The sequence below is a fragment of the Lissotriton helveticus genome, chromosome 7 (genome assembly GCF_964261635.1).
Source record: "Lissotriton helveticus chromosome 7, aLisHel1.1, whole genome shotgun sequence".
Lineage (NCBI taxonomy): Eukaryota > Metazoa > Chordata > Amphibia > Caudata > Salamandridae > Lissotriton > Lissotriton helveticus.
In genome coordinates this window covers 517446906-517460806 of record NC_136068.1, presented here as the reverse complement: position 1 = coordinate 517460806, position 13901 = coordinate 517446906, and the positions used below count along the sequence as shown (strand labels likewise).

Sequence of the window (13901 nt, the reverse complement as noted above, 5' to 3'; positions counted from 1 at the left end):
GCAGAGCGGGGGCAGATGTCCGACACCCCCGGGTCTGAGGTGGTGAAGCCGCCTCACTTCAGACGGGAGCCGGCCGCGGGATGCTATGGTCTGGCCGCGCCTCCCCCTCCTCGCAGCCTCTAGTACAGACCAGCGAGGGGGCGGAGCATCCTCCGCCCGCAGGTCCCGTCCCACCCTGGCCGGTTATATAAAGACGTCCTGGCTCTTAGGTAACCCCTGGACACCCCTGTAAAGGAGCGCGTGGCCAGGCCCTTCCACCCTTCGAGGCGCAGATGGATCTAATGCACGGGCGAGAATACGCAACTCTGAGCTGGAGACAGAGCTCATGGTGTGAATGCGCCTTTTAGGAAAGCCCAATGATTTGTCCAAAAAGTGAGTGGCCCAAGAAGTTTACTCGGAATCTTCTCCGAGACATGTGTCTCTGTAATTAAAGGTGTGGTTTGAAAAGGGTCAATTAAAATCCTGTACATGCCGGTGTGGCCACCGACCTGGATTTTGATGCCTCTCATTCCCTAAGCTTTCTGCGATTACATCCAACATTATAACCAGGGCCGCTAGAATCATGTGATTGTTCAATAAAAATAGTGCTTTAAGTCACATGCTGGGGTCTCATAGCACTAAACATACACCTTACTATTCCCCACTGGTGCACCAATGATTGATTTCTGGGACTGGTTACGCACAGATATTTATAGTGATCACAACCTTTCAAAACAAAAAAGAAAGGGCGAGGATGTGGCCTAAGGGTTGGGGTGGACTTCATTGAAGTCGGGTTCGAGTCTCCGCAGGGACTCTAAACATCCTGCGATTCTGGGTAGATCACGTAATCTCTCCCCGTGCCTGACAAAAAACAAAATGAATGTGACCGTCTGTAACGTAACTGGTGCTCATGTAGAGCGCTCTGTCATCTTCAGGTCTAGTTTGTGCCATATATACCCCCATCCCCACCAAAAAAAACATATTTCCCAAATATTACTTTAACTTGCATTTATTGTTCATTTAAGGTGTGTTATATGTATGTACATGAAGGTGCAAAGTGCTGCAAACACACAATAATCCATACTACTATTATAAAGAGAGAGCTGAAACCTTTGAGGCGGGTAAACTCAAGAAGTACAGCACCAATCACAACACCCAATACAGCATTGCAAAGGGGAGTTGCAGCAGATGGACATAGGCTATACAGGTGGCCACCATATACATTAGAAACGTCAAAGAACCTTAGGGGTAAAGTAGTCCCTTGTGGGCTTTGGCGTGGGCGTGTTCGTGGGCGTGTCAAACTACACACATTTTACTTTGTGGACGTAACTGTTGTCAGAGGGGCGTGTCAAACTACACACTCAGAGGGCCGTGGGCGTGTCGGGCATGGTCGTAGCCGTGTCAAAGTACACACATTATACTTCGTGAGAGGGGCATACCACAACAGCGTTCTCAGAGGGGTGTGCCACAAATGTTATAACAAAAAAATGGCCGCGTCATTCAGTAGCGCGCCTTTCCGTTCACGAGTTATAATCACTTCTCACACGTCGGTATAGAAGACACAAGGTGCGCCGCATTCACGCACATTACCATTCAGGTGGCGTTAATAACATATGTTGCGAAGCAACCTTTGTGGGCATAAGCGTTACCGATCTCAACCGGGGATAAACGCAGGCGTCCCAGAATGCACACGCCCACACGTCTCAGAATGCACACGCCCACACACACCAACGCTGAACAGCACGCACACCTCACGACGTGCACAAACGCTAATCTCACTGTGATGAGATTAGCGTTCGTGCACGTCGTGAGGTGTGCGTGCCCTTCAGCGTTGTTGTGTGTGGGCGTGTGCATTCTAAGACGCCTGCTGCATTGGAAAGTGGTGGGGTAGCATTCGGTAAAGTTTGCCGTCCTTCAGGTAAATCTTTTTTATACCCGGACAACGTCGGGACGGGCAGCTAGGGTCTTACTACTTTGCTCTTTTTAGCCACTCTTTGTTCCTGCCCCAAACACACACGACCCTCCCCCATCCATTGAGGATAACAGTTCCCAAACTTTTGATGCACTTCAACCTCTGAACGGCTTTGCTCATGTTTTCTATTAAATAACCATTGATAAGCACTGCACGCGATATAAGAACTTCTTTATGTAAATCAGGCTCCGTGTGCTCACTGCTCCCCAGGGGGAGGCGTTCTCCTGGGAGGGCAGCAGCACACAATAGCACCGGCTGTGCGTGACTCGTCAGGCAGGTCGCTGGGGAGGTGACAACAGGAATCATGGGAACCAACCGGCTAAAAATATTGCGCACATTTTCCGTAACTGCACTGCTCGCGTGTTTCTATTACCTGAGCGCTCATCACCACTGCATGTGCAATTAATGTGAGTTGAGAAGGGTACTTGAACGGAGCTCTGGGAGCACATTGTCCTCACGCTCAAAATGAGTCAAAGCTTCTGCTTAGCAGCGATTTTGCATATTACCATAAAAACGCATATTTCCCACCAAATATAGAGGCTTTCTCTTAAAATGCTGGATAAACAGTACAAAGCGTGCAAATTGTCATTTGTTGGAATGTGCACCTACATTTCTTTGACCTGGCCCCAGAACGAAGCCTACGGACAATGCTCGTTCAAAGGAAGCTGCACTATTACACGCACCTTTCAGTGGGAAACCACAGACCGATTAACTATGTTTTTATTTTTTTATACTCAACATTTGTATAGCGCACTGCTGCCACTTTTGCATTCTCGAATCGCTCAATCAATCATATTTCGATTCAAACACTGGAGCAACCTTGCACGGTTGAAAGTGTGCGTGGTTGCAATGTGGCTAGGCAGCATGGGAATGTTAAGGTGGCCTCTAGAACATTCTAAGTGCTACGTCAACGCGTGCAGATTGATGGTGCTCTTAAGCTTAAGGGCCTAATCAAGGCTTTATCAGTTCTGCAATATGAACGTCACGGGCTCAATTACAGCAGTAGGCCTGCACATTGATTGTGTAAATTGTGCACTCACTCATTAGCATTAGCACGGGGTGGGCTAATAAGCAGATCCTCATCTAATACCCCATTCCTTAGAATGCAGAATAACATGCTATAGTCATTAGGATGTCTGCAAAAGCTCATGTTTGCTCTTTTGTCCTGTCATTTGCACAAGGTTTGGCTTGTTTAGTTACGAGACAAAATTTGCTCCCGAATTTAAGCTATTGCCATTATAAATTACTATAACTTTTATTTAAGGATTACCTCTTTAAAAAAATCACAAACCATTGTTATTTGTAATATCAATACATCTAAGTAACTTAAATACAAAACATGTTGCATTACAAATGCTATAGGTGTCACATTTGCAAAAATTACAAATGTTGGCATTGTAAATGACAAAGCTATTAATTTCGTTATTTTCAAAACCAACACATAAATAAGAAATGTGTCATTTACAATACCAATAGCTCAAACTTTCCTACTGCGAGACCTATTGCATTGCAAATGCTTGTTGAGATTGGGATACAGTTTCGCATTAGCAAACAAGCATATTGTTTCTTTTTTGCTAATGCGGAACAGCATCATCAAAAAGCACTGCTGAAGCCAGAAGTTTGGGTAATGCAACTGAAAAGCAAGACATACTGGCTTTGTTGTTGTCCATTAGTAGGTGAATTTGAGATGATGCACGCAGTATAAACAAGCGACAAGCATAATTGTGCAAATGTTCTACGTTTGACTAAATATGTGTACTTTTGAATTTTAGTCTGTGCTCGCTTGCATTGGCAACTTATTACTTGTGTACTTCCAATCCAAAGTGGAAAGCTTCAGTCATGAGCCCCTCGTTGACACCACCTTTGATGTTGTGACAGTGGAGAAGGGGTGCAATCTGGGCCCATGTGGAAAGGGCTCTCGGGCTCTGCGTCCACGCCAGCATGCAGGGAAGTCCAGTGCTTGGAATGGAAAAATAGAAGTGCAGGTACTCTGTAACAGAGTACGTGCTTGTTTCTAAGAAGTGCCGGTACTCTCCAATTAAAAGTATTATGTCTCTCTTAAGAAGTTCAGGTACTTTCCCTCCCAAAATAAAAAAGTGCCAGTACTTGGACAGTATCGGTCCATTGAAAGCACTGGGAAGTCCCATTTGCTAGTGGAAAACACCGGCATACCAAGAGGCGAAGATGCACTTACATCACCACTTGGCAGGAAACCGCAGCATGTCAAAGACAGCTCAATCCAGGTTTGGAGAGTTTGGCTGTTTCCGCATGCTTCGAGATGACGAAGGAGCTCTCTGTTGACTGGGGAGCATAGACAGCTCTAATAAAACGCTCTTTTGCAGAATCACTCCATCTGGAAATCGCATTCAGTTTGCTACATTGTGCTAAAGGAAAGATAGATCACATCTGTTTATGGTACGTGTTACCAGAGCCATGCTTGGCAGGGTCCCGGCACCGCAGTAAACATGAGCTCTGCATGAGTGGGAGGAATGCAGGGCTGCTGGGCGTTTGCTCTCCTGGGGCTGAGTCAATACATTCTTCCACCTGCTGCCCACGGGATGGGACTCGCAGTCTCGGCACCTGACACATGTTTTATGTGGCGGGGGTGTGTTATCTTCTCACGCCCAGAGCTTTCGACACCACGTCAGACCTGCAAGCTATGTTGCGCCCTCTTTGGAAAAGTCAGATCCGCTTGCTTTCGCCCCAGAGTAACAGGTTTTCTTGTGTGGAAGCTTAAACACCCACCAAAGATATTGTACTGTATTCGGGTATATGTAGGGCATTACCCCTGCTGTGGAACAAACGTAACGAAACACTCTAAATAGTGCAGTATAAAGTCAGTATGTTTCGTGGCAAAATATTAGGACGCGACAATATCCGAGGTTCTTGTTCACAATCACTAAGTACTTAACCATTCAATGGAACTGATGTTTAGTAATAGCGCCTGGAAGCCTTGGGTGGTGTTAGGGGGTTCTGCGGACTAACAAAATAAGGGAGGGAGCACGGTATAGCGAAGACATGAACAGCATGAGGTGGCATAGTTTGACATGTGTAGAATATGGTAAAAAGGCACAGTATACCATTGGCAATAAACTATGAGCAATGTATCGCAATATATTTAAAATTGCACAACATAACACTAGGCAGCATAACGTAATAAATCGTATTAAATTAAAGTATATAATACTGTCAGGAAGGATACCCCGGTATGCCACAGCTAGATTTATAATGTAGCCCAGAGAATTACAAAGTTACAGTACAGCACGGCGAAATTAATTAATTTATTTATTTTACGCGTTTTTATATAGCCTGGACTTTACCCGAAGGTGTCACAATAAATAGCAGCATACCACACTACAAACGTACACAGCTTAGTGCAACGACGCTTTAGGACGGTGTTGAAGCGCTATATTAAGGTACGCACCTTGTAGAGCGCGGCGGCCTGCGGCAGCGGCAGGAGGCTGTGGCCGCAGTGCTCCGGGGTGCCGGCGGCATGCCCGGGCACCACGGCCTCGTCCTCTTCGCAGAAGAGCAGCTGCTGCCTGCCCGCCGCGTCGGCCGCCTCCTTCTCGCGGTGCGTGTCGGCCAGGCGGCCCAGCGTGCGGACAGGCGTGTACTTCCTTCCGGGGTGCTCGCGCTTGCACATGGGGCACGTGCAGACGTCCACGCTGGCCCAGTAGCGGTCGATGCATTCGCGGCAGAAGTCGTGCGAGCACTCCAGCACCACGGGCTCGCGGAAGAGCTCGTGGCAGATGGGGCAGCTCAGCTCCAGGGCGATGTCCTCGGCGGGCAGCAGGCCGGACATGGCTCCCCCTCACCGTGCCGCGCGAGTCTCAGTGCCACGCGCTCCTCGACACCTGTGATCCTGCACTGACTGAGCGGGACAAGCTCCGAGCAGCTCCCGGGCGCCCGCGTTTCCTCGTTCCACGAGAGCCTACTCCTTGCACCACGTGACGGAGTTCATTCATAATCTGGCTCGCGCATACCTTTGCTACGAGCACCTGCAGCTCCCACGCCCTCACACAGGACCGCATTGTGCGGGCGGAGGGCGGGGGCCCTCGTTCATGGGTAGAGGCGGGAAATAATCCCCAGACTTTGACTCAGAGAAAGACTCAAAGGGGAAGAAGGCAAACATCGGGGAAAAGCGACAAAGGGAGGAATTATGGATGAAAAACTTGTAGGAGTGAGCTAAAAGAGACTGTCAGTGTGAGAAAGAGGCACGAGGGGGTTCACACATTCGACACAGTCATCCATAACAACGAACAACTGTATCAACGCAAGCAGTTTTACTATATATAGTCCTTGCATGCCAATAGACTCGATTCACGCTGGAGACTCCCTATTTTTTAAAGATAAGTTTGGCTTTATTTCAACTGTTTCAAGCCTAAATTCCCTCTGCTTTAATATAAGGCTTTGGAGAAAATACATTTCCCCGAATTTCCTTTCAAAATCAACCACTTTCCTGCTCTAAAATGTTGTCATGTATGATAGTCATTGTAGCAGGTTAGCGGTCCTACTCTCTAGGGGATAGCCAGGTGTAGCTACACAACATCCTCTGGCCAGGCTTGGCCAGAGGGGTGTTATGTACACAGACAGGCAGTGTGTACACAGGCTTGTCCGTACATATAGTAAATAATGGAACTCACACTAATCTATGTTTGCTGTCTGTTGTAAGTAAACGCCATTACCAGTAAAGGTGAATAAATGGGTTTATTCTTGAGCACAGCAGAAAGGACCCAGCGCCTGCTGACCAGTCAACCAACTGACCAAGCAGAACCTGGAGTCCACAAACAGATAACCATTCTAGAACAGAGTACAGAGAGCATAGAGTACAATTGAAACCATAGAGAAAAGCAAATACATAGTTCACAACACATCTCCCATCTTTATAAACAAACAATAAAAGAAACGAAAAGAAATCAACTAGCATAAATAATCATTCAAATAAAAAGGAGGTTTACGATACCTTGGGACCCTGGGAGTGGAGAGAGAAGGGGGAAGGGAAGGAGGCGAAGCAATAGTGGTGCCACGAAAAGTAGAGGAACCTCGTAAACCAGAGGAACCAGAATCCGATGCATCACCAGCTCCAAAACATAACCTGTCAGAGGAGGAAGAAGAAGGAGCACACTCTTGAGATAAGAACATGTAACCACTACCCCCCTCCTCATTTGAAGAAACAGAAAAGGAATTGCAAGGAGCAAAAACAGAGGCATCAGAAATGGATTGGGCAGATGCTTGCCCACATCTCTGATAGACAGCAACACGCCTCAAATTCCACTTCTCACCATTATCAAGAAGAACATAATTAGGGAAAACTTTTTTAACAGAAAAAGGTCCCCTAAATTTGGTTAAACCTTTGGCACACCTCCCTGGTTTGACTTTGACCAAATCTCCTTTTGAAATCCTGCTACCAACAGTGGAGGAAGGCAAAACAAACTTGGAATTAGCAAGATCACCACTGCACAAAAGCTGCTTGACCCAAGAAGGAACAAGCTTCGAACCAGGCGGCCTCCCACGCAAAATTTCAAAAGGAGATTTCGTGGAATTCCCATGGACAGTTGTTCGATGGGCACAAACCATTTCCTGAACAAGATCAGACACACAACGACCACCAGAGACAGCCAGTTGGATTGTTCCCTTCACTAACCTATTGACCCTCTCACACATTCCATTTCCACAAGGATTATAAAGTGAAGTCCGATGATGGGACACTCCAGAGTAAGAAAGAAAAGATTGCATTTTCTGAGAAACTAACTGGGTCCCATTGTCGGTAACAATAACACTGCGAAAACCCTCAGAAAGAAACAAGGACTTTAAAAACAAAATAGTGGTCTCAGTAGTGATATCCTTGACGAATTCGACAACAATCCACTTGGAAAAAACATCAACGCAGACAATGGCGAAACGCTGATTCAGACTCAATTCAGACATAGGTCCAATGAAGTCCAAGCATATGGTATGCCACGGCACACCTGGACAAACAGTCTCTCCCATGCTACTGCCAACAGCCACTTTCAAGCGTTTTTCTCCTTCCTTACACATACTACATTGCTCAACCCACAAATCAACCTGCGCATCCATTGCAGGCCTCCAGAAATTAGATTTGAGTCTCTGGCCAGTCAGGGTTTGGCCAAGATGCCCCTCATGAGCAATATCAAAAAGTTTGCGCAGGAGACCACAAGGCGAAACAAACTTGTCATTGCGCAAAATAATGTCATCCCCACAAGTAGACAATTCGTCCAAAATCTTGACAAAAGGACGAACAGAAACTTGCACACAACTCTCTCTCCTAGAACCATCCTTGAGCAATCTAACAACATCCTTGAGAACCTCATCACTTCTCATAGCATCAACCCATTCCTGATGCGAGAAAGAACCAACACCAAAAGAAACAAGATCTTGCACCCAAGCAACACTTTCATCCAACAAATCAAGAGAAACATCAGAAACCATAGACTTCTGAGGCAACCTAGAAAAACAATCAGCTTGGAGGTTCCTCCAGCCTTGAATATGTTCAACCTGAAATTGGAAATCTTGCAGCTTTGCTGCTAATCTTGCCAACCTGGGGGAACCTCTAACGGCACCACCAGGAGCAAGAATCCTAAGCAAAGGCTTGTGGTCAGTTTTAATGACAAAATTGTTCCCCCAAAGATAAGTGCGGAAATAGTGCGCACCCCAAACAGCAGCCAAAGCCTCCTTTTCGATGACGCTATAATTTTTCTCAGCATCAGACAAAGTTTTAGAAGCGAAGGCAACAAGACGCTCTAAATGACCATGTTTCTGGACCAGAACAGCACCCAGACCAAACGCACTTGCATCAACCATAAGGATGGAAGGGAGTCTAGTGTCAAAAGGGGCTAAGACACCAGCCTTACAAATTTCATCCTTGACTAAAACAAAAGCTGAATCTTGTTTAGGACCCCAAACAAATTTGCAGCCCTTCTTGAGCAAAATTCTTAAATCAATAGTTTTCTCCGAGAAGTTGCTAACAAATTTAGAATAGTATTCTATAAGGCCCATAAAGGACCTCAACTGATCCTTATCACTCGGACGGGGAGCTAACCTTATAGCCAACAACAAATCCTTCTTTGGCTTGATACCATCTACAGAAATCTCATGTCCAAGATATTCAATCTGCTGAACAAGGAAAGCACACTTCTCCCTGCGCAGAGTAAGACCAGCATCGCCAATCCTATGTAACACTTGTCTGAGAATCATATTGTGCTCAGAAACAGAACTTCCAAAGACAAGAATATCGTCTTGAAAGTAGATGACTTTTCTCAATCCCCTGAACAACTCATGAACCATACGTTGAAACACGCTAGCCGCTGAAATCAATCCAAAAGGCAAGCGTGTGAACTGGAAGACACCTTCCGTGGTAATGAAAGAGGTGACATGTTTACAGGTATCATGTAATTTAACCTGATGGTAAGCGCTCTTAAGATCAAGCTTAGAGAAATATTTAGCACCCTCAAGTGTAGACACCAATTCACTAATGTTTGGGAGGGGAAAAATATCAGCAACAACACACTTGTTCACAGACCTGAGGTCAACACAGAAGCGCAACTTGCCATCAGACTTTTTAGAAATGACCACTGGAGAAACCCACGGTGATCCTTCTACAGGTTCAATGACCCCACTCTGCAGCATTTCCTCCAACAACTCTTTCACTTCACCCCTAATAGCAAGGGGAATCCTTCTGAGCTTGTGTTGGATGGGTACACAACCCTCTTTCATCTTTATCATATGGGAATAGCCCTTAAGCTCGCCCAATTCACTTCTTAAAACAGAATCAAATTCACTCAAAATGATATCAACAGAATCATCCTCCAGAACCATGACTTGATCAGGAGCCCTTGGGTTTATGATGATATACAGGCCATATTGGTGAACCCACCCCAAAATTGGTGGACCATCAAAGGACACATACATTTTCCCAATTGTAGACCTATTCTTGAAAAGAATGCTAGATTCAAAATACTCAACAATGTCTATAACTTCCCCTTGAAAACCCTTAGGAGATATATCACTCTTGAGCAAAGGCATGTTGGACCAAAGCTTTTTGAACGTAGACTGAGGAATGATAGTGTGACGGGATCCAGTGTCAACCATCAATAAAACCTCACGCCCATCTATAGAAAACATAGCTTTAGGTCTGTTCAGTCTTTGATCACTGACATTAGCCACATCAGAGTCACAAACCACCAACATCCTTTCACCAACAGAAGAGCTGTCACAAGAGTAATCTTCAACTACAGCAACTTTTTGCTTGTTCTTTGCCTTGCACATTTTCGAAAAATGTCCAAGTTTTCCGCATTTCAAGCACTCTTTGTTAGCTGCAAAGCAAAACCTTGCCTCCGAGGAATGCGAATTACTGCCACACCTATTGCAAAACTTGCTTGGAGAAGAAACTTTCTTAGGAAAAGTCTTAAATTTATTTTTGATGACGGCAACAGCATCATCAGAACAAAAATGGGAATCAGGTTCCCCATCTCTATCTGAAACCACAGACACTTCCTGCTCTGACTGTTTTTTCTTGGAGTTTTCAATAACTCTGATGCATTTCTCAGACTCCTCAATAACTTGTGCAAGTTCAATGGCAACTTTAAGTGTAGGATTTTTGGCAGCCCAGAGTCTTTCCTGGATTTTGCGGCTGCTACACTGCACTATAAGCTGATCACGTATAAGCTCTTCCGCCATAGTACCAAACTTGCACTTAATTGATAACTCCCTCAGACGGGTGACAAAGTCATCAATATTTTCTTCAGATCTCTGTCTCTGGGTATAAAACTTATACCGATGCATCACAAGATTCTCCTCTTTGGAAAACTTAACCTCCAAACGGGAAATAGCTTCCTTGTAAAGATCAGGAATTGCTTCACCATTTGCCTACAGAGCGATTGGCAAAAACCTAAAGATTCTTTGTCCCTCCTTGCCAAGTGTACTCAACAAAATAGCCTTTTTTCTCTTTGAAGAGAACTCTTGACCATCGATTGCCTCCAGGTAATTGTCGAACATAATGAACCAATCTTCCCACTGCACAGGAGGATTTCCGGGTTCATTCAAAAACGGTGGGGGAAGAGTTATGTTCACATTCTGTGCCACAGCCATTATAAACAAAGGTAAAAGGTAAAATTGATTTAATTGTAAATACCTCTCAGTCAAGAATGTTTCACTCGCGAAACCGATCCTGGGTTGAAAATGAGGTGATCGGTAAACACGGCAAAAACTGTTATTAGAGAACCTCTAAAATGGCCGCCGTACCAAAATGAGGCTTGGAACGCACGTTTGTGACGTCCGAGTGAGAGAAGGTACAAGCCACAGAAACAAATGTCAAACAAAATGGCCGAAGATGAAGACGAGGCTTGACACACAGAGGAAGTCTTTACGCTGGAGAGAGACGTCAGCAGCTCGTAATGAGTGACGCTTGCTGAAGAAAGACGTCAGATGCTCGCTCCGAGTCACGCTCGCTCGCTCGCTCAGGCAATTCAAACTGGTTGCTAAGAGACAAAGGTACTCACATAAGTCTGAGTAAAAATTCCTTAAAATTGAGGAAGCAAGCACGAATCTTGCCAGGAAGCTTTCCAATGTCAATAAAAGGTTTCCGATGTCTGTGATCTCAAACGCTGAGATACTAAGGCATCACTGGGTTCGTCGTTGCCGGATCCAACTGCCGAAATGTGCTCCGACTGGAAACTGCTTCAAAGGTGCCTTCTGGACGAGAGAAGTCAGGAATCAGCAGGCACAAGTCGCCAAAATGTTGTAAGTAAACGCCATTACCAGTAAAGGTGAATACATGGGTTTATTCTTGAGCACAGCAGAAGGACCCAGCGCCTGCTGACCAGTCAACCAACTGACCAAGCAGAACCTGGAGTCCACAAACAGATAACCATTCTAGAACAGAGTACAGAGAGCATAGATTACAATTGAAACCATAGAGAAAAGCAAATACATAGTTTACAACACTGTCTCTCCCCGGCTATAGCTCTGCCATCAAGTCTTTATTTTGGATGTATGACGTTACAACGCATACTTTTACAACGCATACCTTTACAACAAAATTTTTACAACGCAAATACTATTACAACGCATGTATTTACAACGCATGTTTTTACAACGCAGGTACCTTTACAACGCATACCATTACAACGTAAGTATTGGTAAGTATATATTAATTTTTTAATTGTAAATTAATTGAAATTAATATAATTTAATTTAATGTAATTTAATTTCTTTTCATTTAATTAATTACATTTAAATTTAATTTTACTTTATTTTTACCCTGTACCCCCGTACCCCAAAAACCCAAAACTGACCCTGAACCCTAAAAATACCCCTTTACCCAAAAACCCAAAACTGACCCTGAACCCTAAAAATACCCCTTTACCTAAAAACCCAAAACTGACCCTGAACCCTAAAAATACCCCTTTACCCAAAAACCCAAAACTGACCCTGAACCCTAAAAATACCCCTTTACCCAAAAACCCAAAACTGACCCTGAACCCTAAAAATACCCCTTTACCCAAAAACCCAAAACTGACCCTGAACCCTAAAAATACCCCTTTACCCAAAAACCCAAAACTGACCCTAAACCCTAAAAATACCCCTTTACCCAAAAACCCAAAACTGACCCTGAACCCTAAAAATACCCCTTATAAAAACCCAAACATATAACATTTTAAATATAATTATATACTTACCAATACTTACGTTGTAATGGTATGCGTTGTAAAGGTACCCGCGTTGTAAAAACATGCGTTGTAAATACATGCGTTGTAATAGTTTTTGAGTTGTAAAAGTTTCGTTGTAATGGTAGTGCGTTGTAAAGGTTGCGTTGTAAAGGTTGTTTCCCCTTTATTTTATGGCCCCATACGTCACAGTCTATACCATTAAAGCCAGGTCTGGTGGCTCAGTGGACTAATGCATCCATTGCAGAGACATGTGTTCAACCTCATGGTCACAGGTTCAAATCCCGGCGGGTCCTCTCAGCCTTTCATCCATCTGAGGTCAATAAAATGAGTACCATTGAGTTGGGTAACAATGAACATCTGTTATTCAGCGCCAAGAGACCTCTGGGTGAACGTGCGCTTTACAAATACACATGTTATGTTATCTAGACCTGGATAATAACACCGCTACCATTCTTACAGAGTTGGTGTAACCCACCAACGCAAACATAACAAGGGGTAAAATAAAATGGAGGAGACCGCTCGGGTCTCACTCCAATATCGAGACACAGTGTGTAAGTGTTTGTGTCAGATCTCTAAGCAGGGGCGTATCGCGGTGCAGGCCACACACAGGGGCTGCACCTTACCTGCCCCTCTAGCGATGAGGGTAGGATTGACCGTGAAGTGTGGTGATCAAAGACCGCGAATAATCACATGTCCTGCGTTCCCACTGACTGTGGTAGCCAAGAACGCTGCACCGACCATTGACACCCTTCCCCGCTCAGCTGAGCGAAAGCCACAGAAGCGGCTGTATATCTTCACAAGCCTGCAGACTGCTGTCAGTAGAAGGCTGGAGCATGCCTCACCCATCGCACAGCAACGCACGTGCTCCCGGGTGACTCTCGACCACAGTAAAGGCCGCACAAGGCCCGACCGGCACAGGAGGCCATTAGAAATCAGCTCCATGCTGGTGGAGAGAGGAAAAGGGAAAAAAAGGAAAATATGCCTTAAAGACAAAAATAACAAACAAGCACTGGCCCTTCAAAAGAGAGGGAAAAACAGGAAATCAATCAGAAAGGAAAACATAACAAAAGGGACACACAACATTAGAATCCACATGAAAAGCCCCCAAGCCATGCTCTCCACCTTCTCAAGACAAGACCAGAACCCGCGAACACTCAGTGAGGCCTCCACACCAGGCACCAGTACAACATGCCCTCACAGGGGTGCTACCGCCGTTCAGCTAATTAGCTGACCCAGCGACTGCTTCCCCACAAAGGAAG

The 13901-nt window shown here is 45.1% G+C and overlaps 1 protein-coding gene across 1 annotated transcript in view; it reads right to left on the bottom strand.

The window, feature by feature from the left end:
* LOC144768694 (zinc-binding protein A33-like) overlaps nucleotides 1–5919 on the bottom strand; it is a 55115-nt gene extending 49196 nt beyond the window's left edge. The window contains exon 1 of the mRNA XM_078652554.1: nucleotides 5376–5919. Within this exon, the coding sequence (XP_078508680.1) occupies nucleotides 5376–5756 (381 nt within the window). The 5' untranslated portion in view covers nucleotides 5757–5919. The remainder of the gene's footprint in view (nucleotides 1–5375) is intronic.
* Nucleotides 5920–13901: the final 7982 nt, after the last annotated feature.